Source organism: Hippocampus comes, unplaced genomic scaffold (genome assembly GCF_001891065.2).
Source record: "Hippocampus comes isolate QL1 unplaced genomic scaffold, H_comes_QL1_v1.1 scaffold214, whole genome shotgun sequence".
NCBI lineage: Eukaryota > Metazoa > Chordata > Actinopteri > Syngnathiformes > Syngnathidae > Hippocampus > Hippocampus comes.
The window spans coordinates 1,099,385-1,121,194 of record NW_017804875.1 but is presented as its reverse complement, the minus strand read 5'-3'; the positions used below and the strand labels follow the sequence as shown (position 1 = coordinate 1,121,194).

Below are 21,810 nucleotides of genomic sequence, written 5' to 3'. Positions count from 1 at the left end.
ATTATTGCAACCATTCATTCGCCACGTTCATACGCTGACACCCGTGGTTTCGTACCGTACCTGGAGCAGTTGGCCACCTCAATGGTGGGGCCCTCGCACTTCCTGCCTCCGCAGCGAGGGGCGGGGCTATCGCACGACCTGGACCGGCACAAACACGAGCTGACGCCGTCCACGCCGTCGTCGTTGTTGCACGCCTGCCACGCCGTCCAATCTCCAAAGGCGCCGTGCGTGGTCTGGTTCTGCATCTGGACACCGAAAGATCCGCAGATGGGGAGTCAGTCACATACGTCTCAAGTCTCAAGCTTCAAACAAGACACGGACGGGCAAGAACAAGCACTCGGAAAATAGGAGACTTACCGGACACGCCGTGATGTTCTGCTTCCACTGGCTCATGTTGGTGCTGTCCTCCAGCGTTGTGCAGCGCCGCTGGCGCATATCCCAACCGCAGTAAGGATCCCGGGCCTCCAAACACAGCCTGCAGGAGGCGCAATTGCAATTGTGCCACAAGAGGAAGGCAAAAAAAAAAAAGGTAGGTTAAATTGAGCCATTTGAGACAAATGAAAAAACGCCAGCAATGCATACACAATGTATCAATATGAGGTACATGCTTCAAATTTGGTAGCAACGGGACAACATTTCTTGTGCGTTATACTGCATGGTTTCTTGAGACTTTTTTTTTTTTTTTGTGGATTTACTCATGTCTCCCAAACTTCATGTTTCTAAGCGAAACTGTCTGTATGGGCTGAATTTTCTAAACATTCTAAGTAACGTAAAAAGTGATTTCATCTCATTTGAATGTGTTGCATTCAGGGCTGTCGCGTAAATCTTAAAACCCTAGCAGACAACCAGCAGGGCATCACAGCAGTACGTTCGCTTCGTTACCCGCCTCTCATGACATCGAAGCTGCGTAGTCACATAAATAACAAGCCCGCTTTTTCCATGAGGCGTCATCAGTACGCTCGAAAATAATCCAAAAGTAAATGTTAAGTCACCTCCACAGCTCGCAGATACGCGACATCAACCTCTCAAATATTCATAAAGCCGCAGCGAAGCGGCTGTAATGGCAGCTAATTGAATGTTAAGCCGCTAAGTCTGATGATAGAGTCTGATAAAGGACGACTGCGGTGGCTCGTTAGGTGCACTTCCTGTCTGCCTTCACGGCACTTCCTGTCAACGCCTCCCTCGATTAAAAGGCGCTACCGAGTGCCAACGAAGCGACAGCAGGTGCCGTGTCTAATGGTGCCATTCGGCAGCTCAAGGTCGGCGGCGTCATTTCACCAAGGCACCTTCATTTGCAGATCAACCAAATGGAACTCTGAGCGCCGGTCAAAGTCAAAGTTAAAGTCACGGATCGTTGCTCAATTCTTGCTCTCTGAGTCCAGCAGTCAGTCTTTTTGATCCATTAGGATAATTTCGCATTGTTTTGGAAAATTTGAGACAGTTCGCATTACTGTTCCAAATGGTGGTACTGGATGACGAGATTCAATTCAATTCTTTTTTTTGGGTCATCATATTCAGCCTTTCATGCATAACATGATAACCTGTTAACTGTAGTAACCGCTGTACCTGAAAGGGTTAAGAAATTAGTTTGATATATTTGTTTTCAATATTCATGAAAAAAAGCCCGAAGCAAAGCGGCTGTAATGGCAGCTAATTGAATGTTAAGCCGCTAAGTCTGATGATAGAGTCTGATAAAGGACGACTGCGGTGGCTCGTTAGGTGCACTTCCTGTCTGCCTTCACGGCACTTCCTGTCAACGCCTCCCTCGATTAAAAGGCGCTACCGGGTGCCAACGAAGCGACAGCAGGTGCCGTGTCTAATGGTGCCATTCGGCAGCTCAAGGTCGGCGGCGTCATTTCACCAAGGCACCTTCATTTGCAGATCAACCAAATGGAACTCTGAGCGCCGGTCAAAGTCAAAGTTAAAGTCACGGATCGTTGCTCAATTCTTGCTCTCTTCGAGTCCAGCAGTCAGCCTTTTTGATCCATTAGGATAATTTCGCATTGTTTTGGAAAATTTGAGACAGTTCGCATTACTGTTTCAAATGGTGGTACTGGATGACGAGATTCAATTAAAAATTGGGTCATCATATTAATCCTTTCATGCACAACATGATAAACTGTCCACTGTAGTAACCGCTGTACTTGAAAGGGTTAAGAAATTAGTTTGGTATATTTGTTTTCAATATTCATGAAAAAATATTTCTGTATTTTTCATCCGATATTTTTTGTGGGTTTTTTTTTCCTCTCCGGTATGAATGCTTCTTTAAAGGTGTGCATTGCCCAATCATCTTGCACGCTGAAGAGACGACATTCCGAACCGATGAGATCAGTATTTTTCATCCGATATTTTTTGTGGGTTTTTTTTCCTCTCAGGTATGAATACTTCTTTAAAGGTGTGCATTGCGCAATCATCTTGCATGCTGAAGAGACGACATTCCGAACCGATGAGATCGTCAAGTGTCAATTCTGACGTTGAACTTTTTGTGTCAAAATTAATTCTCTGCAAAGAAGAAGAGAGAGCTCACATGCACGGAATGCACCGTACATGTTAAACAGGCCACCGGCCCACAAAACGACGCATCAGCGGCCATCAATCGTCCGCATTATCCGGTGGCGTAATTGTCGCTTCCGACCGGTCGTCGTAAAAAATCGTTGTCGGCTTTTACGGCAGTGGCGTGAAAAAATTGGCACGCGTGTGTGTAATTGCGCCCATGACCGGCACAGCCGATAAACGTGGCGCAGACGCTCGGGAATAAAATGACGGGCACTTTAGCTCCCCCCCTGGGGAGCACCACGCTGACAGGCCCTCGCCACTGGGGAAAAGCGGCTCCTTCCCCGGGGCGCAGCCGGGCGACGAGCAGGCTCCAGTCAGCCGCTCCATGTGTGATGCAACACTGCTGGCGTCCAATTAGAGACCCGGTGCTGACACCGTGCTGATACACAGAGTGGCACTCAATAGAGCGCATACCTCCACCAAGGCATATGGGAACATTCATGGCAAAATAAAACACATGGACAAGAATTTAAATTCAATGGAATACAAAAGCTGACATTCAACACATTCACATACACACATTTTTGTGACATTTTTCGGTAAAACTGTTCATATTTGTCTCAGAGGTTTGTATTATTTTATAATATCGCAGCAAAATGGACACAGTGTGTAAATGCAGCAAACTCATCGATGAGGAGCGCAAACGCACCAAATTGATATGCAACAATTTCATCGTCATTTATTTTAATCAGTAATCTGTCTAAGTTGTGTTGCACAACTTCTGCGAGTCACTACAAGTCAAGCAACATGGCAGCTAAGCTAGAACGCTATGACAGGCAATGCGGCTAAGCTAGCGCCTTGAATCGCTGCGGCTAAAGTAAATCAGCTCACGGGGTGAGTTAGCGAGACGGCCGGAGGACAACGCGCCACCATTAGCTGCAGGTGCCAAGCGGCTGGGTCAAACCTAATCACTGCAAATAGAGGACAACAACACACACACACACACACACGCACACACACACACACACACACACACACACACACACACACACACACACAGGGCCCAGTAAGCAATCAGTAAAAGCCTACATATCATGTGCTGTTGAAAAGGTTTAGCAACGTAACCAAAAAATAAGATGGATGAGCTCAACGCTAGCTAGCGAGTGGATCAATAAGAGAAAAGAGCGAGGCATTAAAAGCACTTTCACCTAATTGAATTTGCTCGCAGGATGCTCACGCCCGCCACAGAAAACGCGCAACACCACCACTTAGCGCGCAGAGCTAACAGCGACGCGGCACGCCGTTTAAGGACACGCAAGCACAAACGCACACGAAGCAGTGGTGGAAAGGTAAGTCGAAATTTGGGAACGTTTTTTTTTTTTTTTTTCATTAAACCATTTCTTCTATATAATTTGCAGTTAAAAAAAATATTTTTGTACTTAAGGACATTTTCACAGTTTATACTCACTTTAATTCATCAGAGCAGTTTGATCTGTACATCTACTTCTATCGCAGACAGTATGTATCTGTACTTCTATTTCAGTACAGAGGGTGAGTACTTTTACCACCTCTGAGGCGCACGCACATGCACACGCACACACACGCACGCACAAAGGCAGCCAATTTTGCTGTAGCCGCTGCAATGCCCTCGCCTTGCTTTGATCTTGTAGATCAGCTCGTCTTTGGCGAAGCAACATGTGGCCCATTAGAAAGATATTTTGCTGGTGTACATTTGTCAGCGTGAGGAGGCTCCTTGTTTTGTTTGATAATGTGACCGAACCCGCCGACCTTGTCCACTGCATTCCTTGCAATATACAATTTCTCCTCTTTTTTTTTTTTTTTTTTTGCAAGGAATAATAGAGAAGATTTCTCACATTATGCGCTGAGGTTCTTCTCCTTCTCCCATATGTGCTAATATTAGCCTTTTTTTTTTTTAACCATTGCAGGACCTTCGGTGAGCTGTCAAAATGTCCGCCGATGTGCAGAGCTGAAATGACGGACACGTTGACACAAGTCAGGAGTGGGGAAAAGTGTCAAGCGAAGCAATCCCCAGCTTGAGGGGAGCTTCGTGTTCCTCTCGGGGCCGACACCTCATTAGATCAACTCCCTGACACCTGTGTGTGTGTGTGTGTGTGTGTGTGTGTGTGTGTGTGTGTTTATATGAATGCGTGTTTTTATGAATGTGTGTGTGTGTACGAGCAAGTATTTCTAACCAAAGACAAGAAATGGAGCTCCTGTTGTGACATAAATAGTGTTAGCATAGCAAATGCTAATGTCGCCGAAAACTAGTATTTTTTTCTCCCCATTTCAGTGACAGAAATTATAGTATACACCTAAACAGTAGAATATTTTAAATTCAAGATCAAAGAAGCTCAAAGCACTTATTCAACCAATCAGAACGCGCTGATGTCATCCCTTATATATGTTATGTTTTCCTTATATCTATATTTATGTGGTCTATGTTAAGAAAATAGAGATGAGAAGTGCAAGGTGATTTGACAGCTCTGACTTTCCTTAATTTAAATCACCTCAAACACACAATTATTGCACGTTATAATTATTATTAATAATGGATGGATATTAATAATATTCTGAGCTTCATTACAACGTAGCACTGAGCAGCCCCAAATTATCCGTCTGCTAACGTGGTTTCGAAAAGAGAAAAGACTTTTTTAGGTGGCGAATTAATCCTGGCTTAGGACGTTTTAATCAGCCGCTATAGGGCGGCAGAAGCATTGAGCGGAATTAACTGCCAACAGAGAAGAGAACAGAAGCAGAAGCAGAAGCCTCAACCGACTTCCCTCCTTGCTTCAAAGCAGCACTGCGGGAAACCTGAGGTAAACACGCCACCTTGAACGCCTCAGTGGGAAATAATGCAAGCTAACTCACAACAGCCAAGGACAACCGGGGCGTCCTGTATTTATGACATTGGAGACACGTATTATCCGAAAGGAGATGAAGGGCAGCAAAGCGGATCTAGATTCTGGATCATAATGAAGCAAAAAGATTGCCCGAGTGTAATACCGCATTAAAAACTATAGCATGTCGTAACGCAGCTCGGTGGGAGACTGTGGAGAACCATGCGGCAAAGTGGAGACCGGGGACTCACGTCTCAGTGTGGTATGTGGAGCATCTTTCCAGGGGGATCTTCAGCACTCGGTCGCTGAGGCCCACAAAGAGCGAGCGGTCGCTGTGCAGGATCTGCAGGCTCAGGATTGGCTGGCGCGTGCCAGGTGGGAGGAGCTCCATCTCCTCCAAGTAGCAGCCTTGCAGGTTCTTGTTGGACGTGGCCAGTGCCTTCAGAATGCTGCCGTACTCTGCGCACGGAAGAAGAAACACTCCTGACTCTGCAGATTATTTCCACTGCGTTCTCTGTGGATTTATCTGCACTGACCGGTGCCGATGTACATGACGTGGTAGAGCGTGTCCATGCCCTGCACGATGTCCACGGCCAGGTGGGAGAAGCGCACGTCGTCCTGCATGACCAGCGGGTCCACTGACTCGGGCTGCACCACTTCGTTCATCAGGAAGAGGCGTTGGGCGTCTTGCAGGCTGCGCTCCGTCAGACCCTCGTTCGGACCCTCATCCTCAATGGTACCGCACTGACCATGGAGGCAGAATGCAACACTTTTGTCCTGTCCTGTCCTCCTGTGGGTGTGACTAAGGATGGTCAGAGTGAGACTAACCTGGAAGTTGCTGATGGGGTTGGGGGTGGGCATCCAGGTGGAACGAGGGTTCTCCTGGGAGCGGAACGGACCGTTGAAGGCGCGCGTGATCGCGCTAAGGTTGAAGGCGCAAACGGCTGATGCTGCGATGCTGTTGCTGGGTATGAAACATAGGACGGGTCAGGACGGGACAGGATAGGTCAGGACAGCATGGGAGTGAAAAATGGGAGTTATGGATTGGGGAGGGAAGGACAGAGGACAGGACAGTAGGGGAAGATATGAATAGGACAGGACAGAATGGGAACTGCGACAGGAAATGATGAGAGGGAAAAATGGGAGATTTTATCATTGGGACAGGGCAAGGCAGGATAGAAAACAGGGCAGGATGGGATGATGTGGGAAAGGACAGGTCAGGTCAGGACAGGGCGTTGGAGAATAATATGGGGTGGGAAAGAGACAGGACAGGATGGGAGAGAAAAACGGGAGATATGGATTGGCGGGGAAAGGATTGGACAGTAGGGCCAAAATGTGAGATGATACGGATGGGACAGGACACGGCAGGATAGAACAGGAGGGACAATGGGAGTTCTTAAGGATGGGTGACAACGGGACAGTGTGGGAAGCATTCTGAAAACAACTGGAGACGTTTGAGGGAGAACTGATTGACTCCTAAGTAAAATGCATCACAGACAAATACAGACGGATTAGACAGGACAGTACGGGACAAGCGAGTAACAGAAAATAGTCGCTGTTATTCCGCTAGTCAACATTGTGTTTCGCGTGTTCATCCATGTCATGATCCTCTCCCCTTAATGAACCTGCACACACTGCACCAGCACGCCTTGTTTGGCTCCTGGCTGAGCTTCTCTATCAGCTCAGCGCTGTCAATAAGAACACAATTAAAGTCTCACTTGGAGAGCAGGTGTCAAATAAGGGAGGGAGAGAGAGCAAGAGAGAGACAGAGAGTGAGATAGAGAGAGGAGGGAATGACTTCCTTCCTTTGCCGACGCTGATTTTGCATTTATTTCTTGCTGGTCTCGCCCACATGCTTGTCCGTCACCAAGCCAGCATGAGTCAGTGGGCCTCGGCGAGACTTGTGGGAGGCCGACCAGCTGGCGGGCAACACGTCGAAGCAAATTGTGTGTCTTTTCGTGTTTGTTTTCCTGAGACGTTTTAATTTTTTTTGTGGGTCTACTTATGATTGACATGCCTGTCAAATTTCCCATTGCTAGGCAAAACTGGCTTGAAGGATCACTGACAATGACTAAAATAACCTGACAACAGACAATTTCAAGCAAAATGGCAGACATCCTGTGTATTTTTGAGCATGGCTTCTTGAGACTTTTTTGTCGGTCTACTCATGTTAGACATGTCTACCAAATTTCATGTAGCTAAGTGAATTTGGCTTTGGGGGCTGAGTTTTCAAAAGATTTTAAAGATCACTAGAAATAAGAAAATAAACTTACCATGGTCTATTTGGGAGAAAAAAAAATGTTCCTGTTGGCCAAGGCTTCTTGAGACCCTTTTTGTAGGTTTATTCGTGACAGACATGGCAACTAAATTTCATCTGGCTAAGTGAAAATGGCAGCAGGCTGAATTTCCAAAAAATTAATGAGCTGCGTTATGAGAGTTACGTGTTTTACGGTGAGCCATCAAATTGACTGCCATGTTCCGCCCACACGCCATGGCCAAATCTCTAATTCTTCTCAATGTAGCGTTGCCCATCTGTCAGGTATACGTGCTTCAAATCTGGTAGCGATTGCAAAAATAAATAAGTAAATAAATAAATCTAGGAGTAGCTTGTCTTTGAAAGACGACTGGAAACGGCCAAAATGAACCAAAAATTTTGTCCGCTGCAAAGCAAAATGTCACACTCCCTGCGTCCAACCTCATTTCGGTGCTGAAAGTGAAACAGCCATAAACACACACACACGGAGGCCATGTTTCAGCACAGTGACGTCCAGTGTGGCAGGGCACAGAGGGAAAAAAAAAAAAAAGGGCTAGCTCAGCACTCAGCACCGCTCGTGAATTACATCCATATTTTCACACTGCACAACAATGGCAGCATTTATTCACGAGTCAGCAAACACCTGCGCAAAAACATAAAGCAACGCTAGCTAAGGCTCATCGCCAGTGTTGAGCTACTCTAGAGAACGTCTGTGACGCTGGTATATTTGCTGCTGCAGATCATAAGTAGGTGGTTAAAAAAACAAACAAACTTGTATTTCTTCACCGTGGGTCACACGACTGCACTTGATGACTTTTCAAAGGTGGGTGGCACGCGAGGCAAACGGTTAGCACGAAGCTAAGACGGCCACTTCAAAAAAACAACAGCAGAGTTCTTGTGTCTTTTCATACATGGCTTCTTGAGACTTTTTGGGTGGAGCTCATTCATGAAAGACATGTCTATCAAATTTCATGCTGTGAAGTGAAACATTATTAAAAAAAAAAAAAAAAAAAAGAAAAAAGAAAAAAAAAGGAACCCTGGAAGTGGTTAAAAAAAAAAAAACAAAACTTGAAATGGACACTTCAATCAATACAACATACTTTCTGTGTCTTTTTGTGCATGGCTTTACAGACATTTTTGTGGCTTTACTCATGATAAACATGGCAACCAAATTTTATGTTGCCAAGTGAAACTGGCTTTGGGGGCTGAATTTTTCCCATAATTCAAAGGACGCCCACAAAGGACCAAAAAGGACCATGAATTCTTGAGTTTTTGGTGGGTCCACTCAGAAGAGACATACCTACAAAATTTCACAGTGCTACAGTAGTTGTTTTGGCTGGGCCACTCCTAAATGAGAGCGTGCTGAGTGAGAAGTAAATCCAAGTGAGTCGCAAAAGATAAGGAGGCTCATAATTAGTAAGTAATGGCAGCTTAGCCGCCATCCAATTAATTAAAAGGCGGCTGCGGCGCTCGCCGGCGTCTCCGCGAGAGCCGCCACATTACTTTCGACAAGCCGCCTTCCGCAGGTACTAATTATTTTCATTATCAATCCATCATCTTAAGGAGGAGATTAAACGGTGTGGAGGAGAAAGAAGTCATCTCCGCTTTTGTTGTTGGTTGTTTGGACTCGTACGGTCACGTGACCGTGATGCAATCAAGTACTTTTGGCCTTGAAATCTTCATCGTCAAGTGCGTACTCACGATGGGAACATGCGTCTTGCAGAGCAGAAATACGGCACGGTTGGGATTGCCCCAGTGTGCGTAACGCCCTGACAGTCTGCAGGGACAACAAAATGGTAGTTGGAATTAAAATAAATAAATTTTAAACACCAGATGGAAACGATTAGAATGGTTGTTGGTGGAGACGTTGAGCGTTCTGGTTACGTGTGCAACGGAACATCTGCAAGCGAGCGAGTGAGTGAGCGAGCTGGAGACCTGACATACGGCGGGTGGGATCGCTTTTTTTTTTTCTTTCTGTTCGGAAGACAAATTCCCATCATTCCGGAACAAACCATTCCTGATGCTGCAGCGTAATCTAACGAGGAGCTTGTGTCATGAGTCATTAGTTAGGCTAAGGGAAGGCGAGGAATAACAAGCACCATCAGTATCAGGAAGAAAGCACTCAAAGGAAATGACTTACTGGAAACACAGCAGGTGCTCGCTATTGGAAAGGAGGAACGGCGCAAAAACACCTTTCTGCCTCCTGTTGATTAACGTTGCTTGGCAAACTACTGCTGGTTCAAGGTGTGGCTGAGTGCAATTGTTTAAAAAAAAAAAAAAAAGAATAAAAGACACTTTTCAAGATGTCGCGTGGTCGTAAGCGAGCTGTTCACTTGATGTGGTTTGTAACAAATCCACTGCTATCGAGAAGCCATGTTTTCACGTGTGGTCATTGAAAAAGATGGTGATGCGTTCAGGTGTAGTCATAAAAAATTTAAAAAAAAAGCTGCATTCGGTTGCTGTCGTAAAAAAAGACATTCTCGATGTGATGCATTGCAGTGCTGTCCAAAAAAAAAGATGCACGAGATAGGATGCATTCAGGCGCGGTCGTTAAAAAAGCCGCCCCAAGATGCGAGGCGTTGAGTTGCCTTTCATCGGTTCATTTTCTTTCAATTGTCGTTTAGTATTACGTTTGTCAGATTCAAGTTACTCCCGTGACCGCGGTGGGCGTTTCTTCCCCCCCCCCCCCACAGAGTACCAGCAGCTTTGTCAAAGTGTTATTTTGTTTTGCGTCACTCACACGTTGGTGGTGAAGATGGCATAGATGAGGTCCTGCTCGGGCAGATGGAAGGTGCTCTGCAGCTGGTTGTAGTAGAAGGGGATCTCGCCCGAGCGCGAGCAGTTGAGGCGGGCCTTCATGAAGGTGGTCCACGTGTCTTCCAGCAGGAAGCGGCCGCCGATGTCGTTCTTGCACACTCGCGCCACCCGCGAGTACACCGTCTTGCCGCAGTCGTGCTCCACCGCGTTCTCCCGCAGGAAGAACAAGGTGAACAGGCCCATGTCATACGCGGCGATGAAGTGCGGCTCTGCCGGCAGAAAAAAAGTCAAACCAAATTTTAAGACATTTTTTTGGGCAAATGTTTTTTTAGTTAGTTTTTTTTTTTTAATACAGGATTTTTCTTGTGTGCATGATTAAAAAAATGGATGGATGATTTGAGAGTTCAACAGATGTATAGAAAAACCGATGGAGAGATGGACAGACAGACAGAGATGAAAAACCCAAAATTAATTAACAAAAATGAAAACAGTACTGGTACATATTTTCACTGTAATTAGTTATGGAAAAAAAAACACTCTCCAGTGTTCAGACGTTTGGGAGATTTTGGATGCTGTCATAGAGAAGAAAGTAGCCATTCTCTAAATGGGTGTACTGAGGTGGGTGCACTTGTAAAAAGATGTTTTGGTGATGTGATGCATTCACACATTGTGGGCATCTGGAGACACTCTCCAGATGCAATTTTGTCAGCATTCATCCAGTCATGATGCATTCAGGTGCTGTTGTAATAAACGATGTTCCCAAATATTCAGATGCTTCGAGACATGAGGCGTTAAGGTGAGGTGGTGGTTTAAAAAAATTGAAAAAAAAAACATGACTTCCGAGTACAAGGTGTTTGTGCAGGGTCGTAAAAGTCGATAAAAAAAAGAGCAGAGATATTTGCAACATTTATCTTCTCCCCTTTGGGTGCTCCAGCAGTGATGCATTCAGGTGCAGTGGTCTTTCCCACCGCTGACCCCTCACATGGCTTATTATTGCGTGCAATAAAAGTGCCAAAGGTATAAACGAGAGAAGATGAAAAACGGCCGGTGATAAAACGGGCGCAATGTTTGGATGGCAAATCCATGCGGCGACTCGTCTTTAGCTTCACGCGTCCGCTGCTTTACTGCACGCGCCGACACCAACGTTTGATTCACGGCCGGTCACAGCGGATGAAGCGGTGAGCGGTGCCGCTTTGCAGCAAAATGTTTTGGGCTTGGATCTACTGTCACTTGATCGGTGAAGACAAAATGATTTGATGTTTACGAAAACATCGAAAGCATCATTGCAGACTGAAGTGTCTTTGATGTTAAGGAAAACTCACTTGTCTCATTGAAAACAACAGATGGTTCATTGAAGACTGAAATATTTTATGTCAATGAATGTTAGTTTCCTCGAGGACTAAATTCACGAGACTAAGTGAGTCTTTAGATTGCAGTCGATGGAGCGAAACTGAAATTTCTGCGGCGTCCTGAAAGGTGAGCACAATTTACTCGGTGCGAAAATGTCATTTGAAAAACGTGGGAAGCACTGTCCTGCGCTCATTTGCATATTCCGCCTCCATTTTGCCACAGGTGACATTCAAAAGAATGACGTCACATTTCCATTTTTTTTTTTCCTTCAGTCAACTTTTTAGGCGGCAAGCCGCCGGTGTGAAGAAATAATGAGCAGAGTAAAGATTGCGCCGTGTGTGTGCTGTCATTTGTTGTAAGCGATATCGCCGCCTAGCATCTCCTCGCATAAACACAGAGGAGTCATAAAATGTAATTTTCGCAAATGCGCCACCATCCATAAAGCGGGATGGGGGGAGAGCGGCGACGGGGGATGTTGAAAACAAAGAGGTGGAGGAGAGGTGATGGCGGTGGGCTGCGCTCTGTGGAGGTGATGGATGCGGCTCTGGGAAGCGAGAGTGACTTTCGGGGATTTGGTAGCAATCAGACAAAATCTCTACAAGTCGTTTGTCTTTGTCGGATGCCTGGAAGTGACCAAGATGGGCCGAAAATGGTTGCTAACAAACCTCGATGGCAAACATCTTGTGTCTTTTGGGGCATGACTTCTTGAGTTTTTTTTTTTTTTTTAATGGGTCTGCTCCTGGTGAACATGCTTACCAAATTCCAAGTTCCTCAATGAAACTGGATGTGGGGTATGATTTGTACAAAAATGCAAAGGGCACCTTTAAATGACAAAAATGGCTGTTTCAAGCCACAATGTCACAGTCCCCGATGCTTTTTCAAGCATCTTCAGACTTTTTTTGTGGGTTTACTCACGAAAGACATGCCTATCAAATTTCATGTTGCCAAGTCAAACTTTAAGGGGCTACATTTTCAGAATATTCAAATGTCGACTTGAAATGACAAAATGAAGATTTATTGGCAGCTTCGAACAAAAAATGGCCAAATTGCTGTCTCTTTACAGAATTTTTTTTTTTGGTCGATCTAGTTAAAACAGACAAGCCAACCAAATTTCATGTTGCTGAATTAAACTGGCTTTGGGTGCCTAACATTTTAAACAATCCAAAAGAACCCTTGAAATGATTTTAAACATTTTAAACAATCCAAAAGAACCCTTGAAATGATTAAAAAAAAAAAAGAACCAAAAATTGCAGCTTCAAGCAAAAAAATGGTCCAGTTCCTGTGTCTTTTCAGGCACATCGTCTTGAGACTTTCTTGTTCACCAAAACGCATTGCTAAATTAAACTGACGTCAGGGGGTTAATTTTCCTCAAAAAAAAACAAACAAAAAAAACAAAAAAAAACTTGTTGGGTTATTAGCTTGGTCTTTTATGGTGAGTCATCAAATTTTTACGGCTATGTTCCACCCACACGCAGTGATTAAAACTTGAATCCTTCACAATTTAGCATCACCCATCTGTCTAGTATACGTGCTTCAAATTTCTGACCAAAAATAAATAAATAAATAGATAAAAATTCCAGGAAGGCTTTGTCTTTGAAGGACCCCTGGAAATGCCCCCCCCCCAAAAAAAAATCTGAAAATAGCACCTCTCTTTGTGGGTCTACTCATGATAGCAAATTCAAATTTGGCAGGCATGCAAAGATTAAAAAAAAAAAAAAAACCAAGAAGAACCCCCCACCAAATTTACATGCAATTTAGACTCGTTCACGTGTCTTGAATGTTAGCACTTTGTGCCATTCCGACACATGACGCGAGAGAATCGGTCAGCACCTGGATGACGACCAATCCCGCGAGGGAACAGATTGATTGGATCCGGCCCCCACCGTCATCCTCCCCCCGCTTTGCGCCGTCTGAACCGCTGCGGCGGCTTAGCACTGGAAATGAGATTTTCATTCTCACCTTCCAATCCAGTAGAAAGCCAATTCTCTAACACTGACAGACTGTGTGTGTGTGTGTGTGTGTGTGTGTGTGTGTGTGTGTGTGTGTGTGTGTGTGTGTGTGCGTGTGTGCGTTGTGGTGATAGCATGTAGTGAAGTGCATGTGGTTAGCTGCGTGTGTCGTCAAGTCTGGAGGATGCATTGGTTTGGGTTTAGTGAGCTGTGTGTGTGTGTGTGTGTGTGTGTGTGTGTGTGTGTGTGGACAGGTGTCTGTATGCCAGATGTCAGATGTTTGTGAGTATGTAGTTATGTGTGTAGTGAAGTTTGTGTGTGTGTGTCTGTGTGCGTGCGCGTGGTGAAGTGCATATGATCAGGTGGGTGTGCGGTGTAGTGCATGTTTGTGTGTGGTGCGGTGTGTGCGCAGCAGTACTCCCCCCCCCCACACACACACCCCCCTCTGCGCCGTGAGGAATAATGACATTGCTCACTGATCATCAGTCTCCACTGTTGTCCCTCATCGCCCTTCCAGAAACTTCCCGACACGTCCTCAGCGGTTCGCGCTTCCTCACTTTCATCTCCACTTCCCTCCTCGCCCCCCACCCCGCCTAAATGTCTCGTACTTCAGCGAAACTTTCGGCGAGTCCACCAAAAAGAAAGCACGGCAGAAATGACCCAGTCACACGGCGCTCCGTTTACCGTTGAGCCACTTGGAGTTGTACTGGGCAGTGCGAAGCGGCGGCATCCCCCCGAGGCTGCGGTAGATGACGGGGTCGCGTCCGGAGAAGTCAATGACGGTGGCGGCGTAGAGTTCTCCGCGCTCGGTCAGCACGGCCGTGGAGTTGTGGCGAGGGTCGTACGGGCAGCGGGCCACGCCGTTGACGCGCTCCAACACCTTGCTCATGTTGCCCACCTGGAACGATGAACGGAGGGTGTTCGGCTGAACCAAGTCACATTTGTTGCGATCGAGTCGAAGACGAATGATGAGATGGCGTGCTAAAAAGCACCGTTTTTGGGTCACGCAATGCCACGGCTATTGAGGAAAGAACGTGAAAGGTGATTTGGGCTACGATCGAGGAAACCTTTTGGACAGCTCAGCTGAGTTCTTCAATTCAACTCTTGCGAGCTGTTTTTTGTTGATCCAGACAAATTCGTGTCGTTGTACTGGGCATTCAAAATGAACGGGAAATGAAAGAAACAAAAAGTGCAGTCCGCATATTTACGTGTCGCTGTTTCTTGAAACGTGACAAGCAGTGACAAGAAGTGCTAGAGCAGTGGTATCCAAACTACGGCTCGGGGGCCGTTTATGGCCCATCATCCATTTTTCTGCGGCCCGCAACATGACCAAAAAATAATAATAATTGAAATTAACATTTGACATGGGGCGCATGTTTAGTTAAAAAAAAGGTAAAGGTGGACAGAGTGAGAAAGGAGGGTGTCATAAATATTGGTGACATGACTACTCATAAATTTGGGGGAATTTTATATGTATGTATACTGCATATATAAATCTAACTCTGTGACACACCACCTGCGTGCTTTTTTTTTTTTTTTTTTTTTTAATATTATGGGAGTTTTCGAAGAAGTTGGTGCCTGGTACCTCTCTGGTGGTGCAGAGGGGCTGGAAGGCGTTGGTCCCGCAGGTCATGACTTGGGTCTTGTTTACCAGCAGCACTCGGATGTAGTTCTGACACTCGACCTGCACAAGAAAGGCGCCGCATGACAAACGCGACGCACTTGTTGTGTGTTTGGAGTCACTAGTCCTTAAAACCCTTCTGGAGTATTTTGATTTAATCCGTTTCCTGTATCTAGTCTGCACACGCGCAAGGACTTCAAATGATGATAATCGAATTTACTTTTTGATGTCTTTTTAAGCATGTGAATTAACACTGAAACAATAGTTACTGCATAAAAATCGAAGAACTAGTTTTTAGGAGACGTTTGGGGGGTCTCGCGTCCCCAACCAATTGCTTGTGTTCGTCTGATGGTAAATCTGCCAGTGTATGCGCGCGTGCGTGTGTAAATGGCTTGGCCATTTGTCGCCTTTTGTGCTACGACAAAGACGAGACATGATGCCAGGCAGCTAATTTCCAAGAGAATTGATTGGACGCCTTTGTATGCGTGCGCTGGGAGAATGAGGCAGCAATCAGTACAAAACGAGTCAAAACCAGACGCGCTAATATTTGTCGCGACGAGCAGGGAAAGTTGATTTTCCTGAAAATTACCCTGTCGCTGTGTTTACATCAACTGCTCCTGTTTCAGGTAGGGGTCTTTGAAGTTAAAAAAAAAAAAAAAATTGGTTTCAAGACAGCTTTCGGGTTTCATGCCAAGATTAGGGTTGGCCCTTCCTCAAACGGTGACAGGAAGTTTTCACCCTACCTCCATCTTGCCTTTGCTCTGACAGGACCTCCTGGTCTCGTCGTCGGGCGCCCATTCCGTCGCCTAGGAAACCAGAGGAGAGAGAGAGCGAGAGATGCCGACGACTAGTCAGACAGCACAATTGGAGACGTGGCTCACACTGACACGACTGATGAACATTTGCATTAGGATGTCAATCTTTTTCCAATCAGGCAGCCCATGAGAAAAACGACACGACAACGATGACGACAACAACACATGAACCTGATTGAACAGGAAGATAGATTAGCATTAGCGCTAGCATGTCAATCGCTTTTCCAATCGCCGTTGACGACGGATTATCAGTGGAGGAATGCAGACTGGAAGGTTTTTCCCCTTAAATTTCCTAAAAACATCTCAACCATTCAGTGGTGTTGGACAGCTTCAATTGCTTTCAACACAACGTTGGAAATAACAGCTTTCGAAATTGACACCGCTGTGCCGCCTTTTCTGGCAGCCGCCATCCTGCATCTGGTTCTGTAGCCAGGAATTTATCAGGTAGAATGTAGCCGCCAATTCTGTGTCTGTTGCTTTTATTACAGAAGAGCAACATGGGAAAATTAGAATTAAAAAAAAAAAAAATCAGTCTTTGTCTTTAATTAGAATGAAGCAGATGTGTTGACGCACCACATGGTCCCAAACACTGAGCAAGATGGTGTTACGGGGTTGCTACGGTGAGGTTGTTACGGCGGGTTGCGTTCGGTGAGGTGTGCCTGAGGAGGGGGGGGAAGGGGGGGGGGGCGGGGGCTCAGCTGGGAAAATGTTCTTTGACTTGGTTTGTTTTCACACATTTTTTTTTTAATGGCACTTCCACACACTTTTAATTGGATCTTAAGAGACTTGCCAGGTGACACAACGCTAGCACTTTAATCTGGCGACCACTCTCTTTTTTTCTCTCCGACTGGGATCCATAATCCCAGAACATCAAGCACACGCTAATTAGTCGCCGTTATAATGACTTATTCTATTCTTTGAGCCGTTCATCACCTCGCTGCGGCACACACACACACACACACACACACACACACACACACACACACACACACACACACACACACACACAGCCTTGGCCAAATGTAATCATTAAATGTGAACATTTCATTATAGTTTTGTACAACAGAAAAACAATGAGACTAATAAAGGATTTCTTATCTTAAACTGAATTCACACAAGCACACTCTACAGGTAATTCATTAAATTCCTTTTCCTTCATCTGAATCTGCACCAAAATCAGTTGCATGGTCTTTAACTGACTGACTGACCAACGAACTTAACTAACTAAACAGCAACCAAAGAATCTAACTACCAAACTGACGAGCCAACCACCCGACTCAAACTGACAGAGTAACCACATGAATATGGAAACATGACAACTATTACCCTCCCTCCTCCCCCCATAAAAAGGACTAACAAACTAGCAAACAAACAACCTGTCAACAAATCAAATAACTAACCAACCAATTGACAAACTAAGTAATGGCCACCCAACCAAAGGACTGACTATCTGTAAATGGCTAATGAGCCCACAAAGCAACTGATAAAATGGCGAACTACCCCCCCCCCCAAAAAAAAACAATCTAACAACCAAACAAGTGACCAAGAGGCTGGCACGTGACTAAGGGGCTAGCAAACTAACTATAGCCAAACTACCAATTTAACTGTCATGATTGCAAACCATGGCGTTGTAATTCATGCAACAAATAAAGTGCCAAGCTAACCAACCAACCTGTCAACGGACCAATTAACCAACAACCACCCAACAAACCAACTAACCAACCAAGGAACCATCAAACTAGCTAATCAAGTGAGTAACCAGTTTACAAACTAGCTCCTAATGACTGATAGTGATTGGTAATGACCGGTAATAATCAGTCGCGGCTGGTAATGATCATTGTTGACTGGTAGTGATTGGTAGCACGTGTTTACATCAGACAATCACTGTTTGCTAGTGACTTGCACTGACTGATAATGACTTGTGGTGACTGATGATGACTGTTAAGTGACTGTTAGTGACTGAAAATGTCAAGCAGTGACTAGTAAATTCAGGAGTGACGCATCATGATCGATATTGATGGGTCATGATTGACAATGACTGATCAGGATCACTGCTCGTGACTTGCACTGAATTGTCATGACGGGTAGCAAACGGGAATGACAGGTAAAGGACCTTTAGTGACTGACTGGTAAGGTCGTCCTTATCGGCGCGGCGCCACATGTGGTCTAAGCCTTGATTAGCGTGGTCTGACACCCCGCCGCCATTGTTCCCCCCCCCCCTGCCACCGAGTGTGCTTTATGCAAATGCCCGCGTGTTGGTTCATGTGCGGCGGCTGGGGAGAAATGGGAAGAATCCGCTGTCAGGTTAGCTTGTTGGCCTGCCTAATGGATGGAAATTAACTCCAACACACGTCTTGGGCTCGGGGCGCGCGCAATCAAAATGTGGCGGTGGAAGGAGCAGAAAATAAATGTAAAATGTGGCGGCGGGCAAGCAGAGCTGCCTTTAATTGTGCGGAATGTGGCACGCCGAGGACAGCGCACGCTCCATTATAAGTCTTATTGTGCGGCCGCCAGGAAATCACGCTCTTTAATATTCATGTGCGCACGCTGGAGAGGACAATACACAATACACACGACATGCTGCGCTGCTCACCTGCACACAGTTGAGCCACTTTCAAAATAAAATAGATGATTTTTTTTTGTCCTTTTTTGCTTTCGTTCTCCCTCCATAGGGGCACCGCAAAAACCAATCGAAATATGTGAAAAAGTAGACACTGTTCCATATCCTCATTATTATCAAAATATGATATAAATGTAAAATGCATACACTTCAATTCTCTATAAAAAAATCATGACAGTGAATCTGTTTTGTATTACCTATAAATGTCTGTGTTTCAACAAGTATTGTTATTGACTTTTTTATTTTAATTCGATGCTAACAAGCTTGATTCATGTCTGAGTGAAGCTAAAAAAAAACAACAACAACAAAACAAAATCTCTCTTATTAGATTTGAGATGGGTCGCCGTATTTCTTGTGCAACGCAACCTGCAGTCCGGCCGCTCATTTCCCAGATTGCACTGCTGATTGCACTCATTCAGGCTTTGGCTCTGAGGGGAAGGGGGGGGGGGTGTTGAGGGCTTTGGCTTTGTTCCAGCACAGCGAGGACGAGCTCGACAGAGATGGGCTCTGTGTGTGTGTGTGTGTGTGTGTGTGCGTGTGTGCGTGTGTGTGTGTGTGTGTGTGTGTGTGTGTGCGCGCGCGAGCCTGTGTATGTGTTTTGAGAGGGGCTCTTCGTGGGGATATTTGTGGTGAAGGTCAGCGGGTTAAGCCGACAGGGATCCTTGGAGACGAGGTTGAAAAAATGGCAATGCCCCAAGCAGTGATTCATGGCACAGGCATCCGACTGCTTCTTTCTGTGTGTGTGTGTATGTTTTCATTCGTGCGTGCGTGTGTGTGTTGGCCATGACGTCATCCCATCAGGCTGTCTTGGGCTGTCGAGAGGCGTCGGTTGGTTTTGTTTTGGTGTCAGCAAGTCACGGCGATTGACTGCCAAGGAAGGGGGCGGGGCCACTCTCTTGATTGACTGTGTTGACTATCACTATGCTATGTACTCACATGAAGATATGATTAGTTGCTGCCCCACACATCTGGCCCCAACGCAAGCACTAAATTCCTTCCTTTACTCCTTAGCCCAAGCAAAAAGCCTTGAGTAAGTTTTGAAGTGATCCATTATGTATTTTGGGGCGGGGGGGTTGTGTGTGTAATCCTACCAACTCAAGGTGAACAATATAACTAAGAGAATGACAAACAAATTGACGAATGAAATAAAAGGGTATGATGAAATGACAAAGTAACCGACGAGTGACCAACTAATCAACCCACCAACAGAGCCATCACTTAACCAACAAATGAACTGAGCAGCCAACCAACCAACAACTGACGCACTGACGAGCCAGCTGATCGACCAATAACCAGCATAGTAATTAACCTGACAAACTACCAAACTCACCTTCAAACCGAAAATCCATCCAACCGGCCTACTAGCTAACTAGCCGCCCGACTGACTAAAAAAAAAAAGTGTACCTAATCAGGGTTTGTTGTTCTAGGTCACAGTGAGAATAATATTGATGATGAAGGAGCTCATGATGGCTAAGGTAGCTTGAATCCAAGCAGCAAGATCACTGCTGGTTAAGTCATTCTCTTTTAGCCTAAAATCGATTGCTTTTCCACAGAAAAAGTCCGTCCGTTTCTATGATGAGATCACGACTATATCTTTGTGATATTTTTTCATTTTGCAACTACAGTAGTTGAGTCAACCTGGAGCAAATGTCTGCTAAAGAGACTTTTAAAAATCTAAAAGCAGCAATCGTGTAGGAGTTGAAGTGATGCGGAAAAGTGCGTCTTTCCAGTGCCCCGGCGAGAAGCGGCGCTCCCCACCTGACGACAGGAAGTAGTAGCGCAGAGGTGAGGAGAGGAGCCCAGCGTGAGACGGCGCGCTCTGCCGCCTCCCACTCAATGTCTGGCCCGGCGGGGGACCTCCTCCTCCTCCTCCTCCTCCGCCTGAACTGTGGGAGCGCTGTACTGTACTGTATTGTACAACCACCAGACACTTCATTGGGTACACCAGCTCATGACATCCACATTTGCTTATTTGCTGTACTTCTTCCCCACTGATACTGTAGCTGATAGGAGAAATGCAGTTTAAAACTTTTTTTTTGTAATGGCTACTAAAGTGGGTATCAATTACTCACAGATTTACGCTATTCGTCATCGGGCCTGGTCCCTGTCCCCCGGGAATTGAGGGGTCCACTGTATTCACTGGCATATTTTCATTCTCTTCAGCGAAAAACAATCAACGTTACTGCAGTTGACTGAATCATGAACCAACTAACCAACAACTAACTAAGCAACAGGACTGACTCATCAACCAACTGACAAAGCAAAAAATATGCTCACCGACTAAAAGGACCAACTGAATAACCCAACAACCAACTAATTGACCAACTAATAAATGAACTAACTTACCAGCTAAGTACCGAACCATCTAAGTGAAAAGTATAACTATGAACGAACCTGAAATAGCATATCTATGAACCAACTACCTAGCTAACCACACAAGCCACTAACCAACAAAAAAAGACCCAACTAAGCAACCAACCAACCAACTAAACAGTAAAAAAAAATAAATAAATAAAAAATCATTATTATTCATATTAATACTTACATAAATGCATAAATAACCAACTTCTGTTCTGTCATCACAAAATTGTTTTATTTTTTTTAAAGTCCACTATCTAATATGAAAATACTGTAAATGCTGTTGTAGAAACTTAATAGTTCCTTTAGAACGGATGTTGAGTTTTCTGTCATGATGTCATTTTTATCATGTCATTATTTAATTATTCAATATGAAATTAAATGTAATTCTTGAAAGCATCCCCAGCATGACAAAAAGGTTCTGCAGTGTTCTGCTTGAAGCCTGCACGTCATATTGGAATCAGTCTTGGAAAGAAATAAAAAATAACGATAATCACATTCAATTTGACTTTCCCCAGCCCCATTTTGGTGAACTGGCGAGCGCCACCGTCTCAAAGGTCAGGCAGCGACATTTGATTTGACGCGCCAACCGGCACTTTCTCGCACATGATGTAAATATCATCAGTCTGGAGTCGAATGAGAGAAAAAGGAGGGGGGAAAAAAAAAATAATTCAGCGTCCCTGTCTTATCTCGGCACAGGTTTAAGGGACGGGGGGGGGGGGGTGGGGTATC

The 21,810-nt window shown here is 45.2% G+C and overlaps 1 protein-coding gene across 3 annotated transcripts in view; it reads right to left on the bottom strand.

The window, feature by feature from the left end:
- sema5ba (sema domain, seven thrombospondin repeats (type 1 and type 1-like), transmembrane domain (TM) and short cytoplasmic domain, (semaphorin) 5Ba) overlaps positions 1 to 21,810 on the bottom strand; it is a 61,444-nt gene that overhangs the window by 19,102 nt on the left and 20,532 nt on the right. For all 3 annotated transcript variants that reach the window (XM_019880693.1, XM_019880703.1, XM_019880711.1), the window contains exons 5-13: positions 16,029 to 16,091; positions 15,250 to 15,348; positions 14,349 to 14,562; positions 10,349 to 10,634; positions 6,183 to 6,318; positions 5,891 to 6,098; positions 5,606 to 5,813; positions 358 to 475; positions 61 to 245 (exon numbers count right to left, since the gene is read on the bottom strand). In XM_019880693.1, coding sequence (XP_019736252.1) covers positions 61 to 245; positions 358 to 475; positions 5,606 to 5,813; positions 5,891 to 6,098; positions 6,183 to 6,318; positions 10,349 to 10,634; positions 14,349 to 14,562; positions 15,250 to 15,348; positions 16,029 to 16,091 — 1,517 coding nt within the window. The remainder of the gene's footprint in view (positions 1 to 60; positions 246 to 357; positions 476 to 5,605; positions 5,814 to 5,890; positions 6,099 to 6,182; positions 6,319 to 10,348; positions 10,635 to 14,348; positions 14,563 to 15,249; positions 15,349 to 16,028; positions 16,092 to 21,810) is intronic.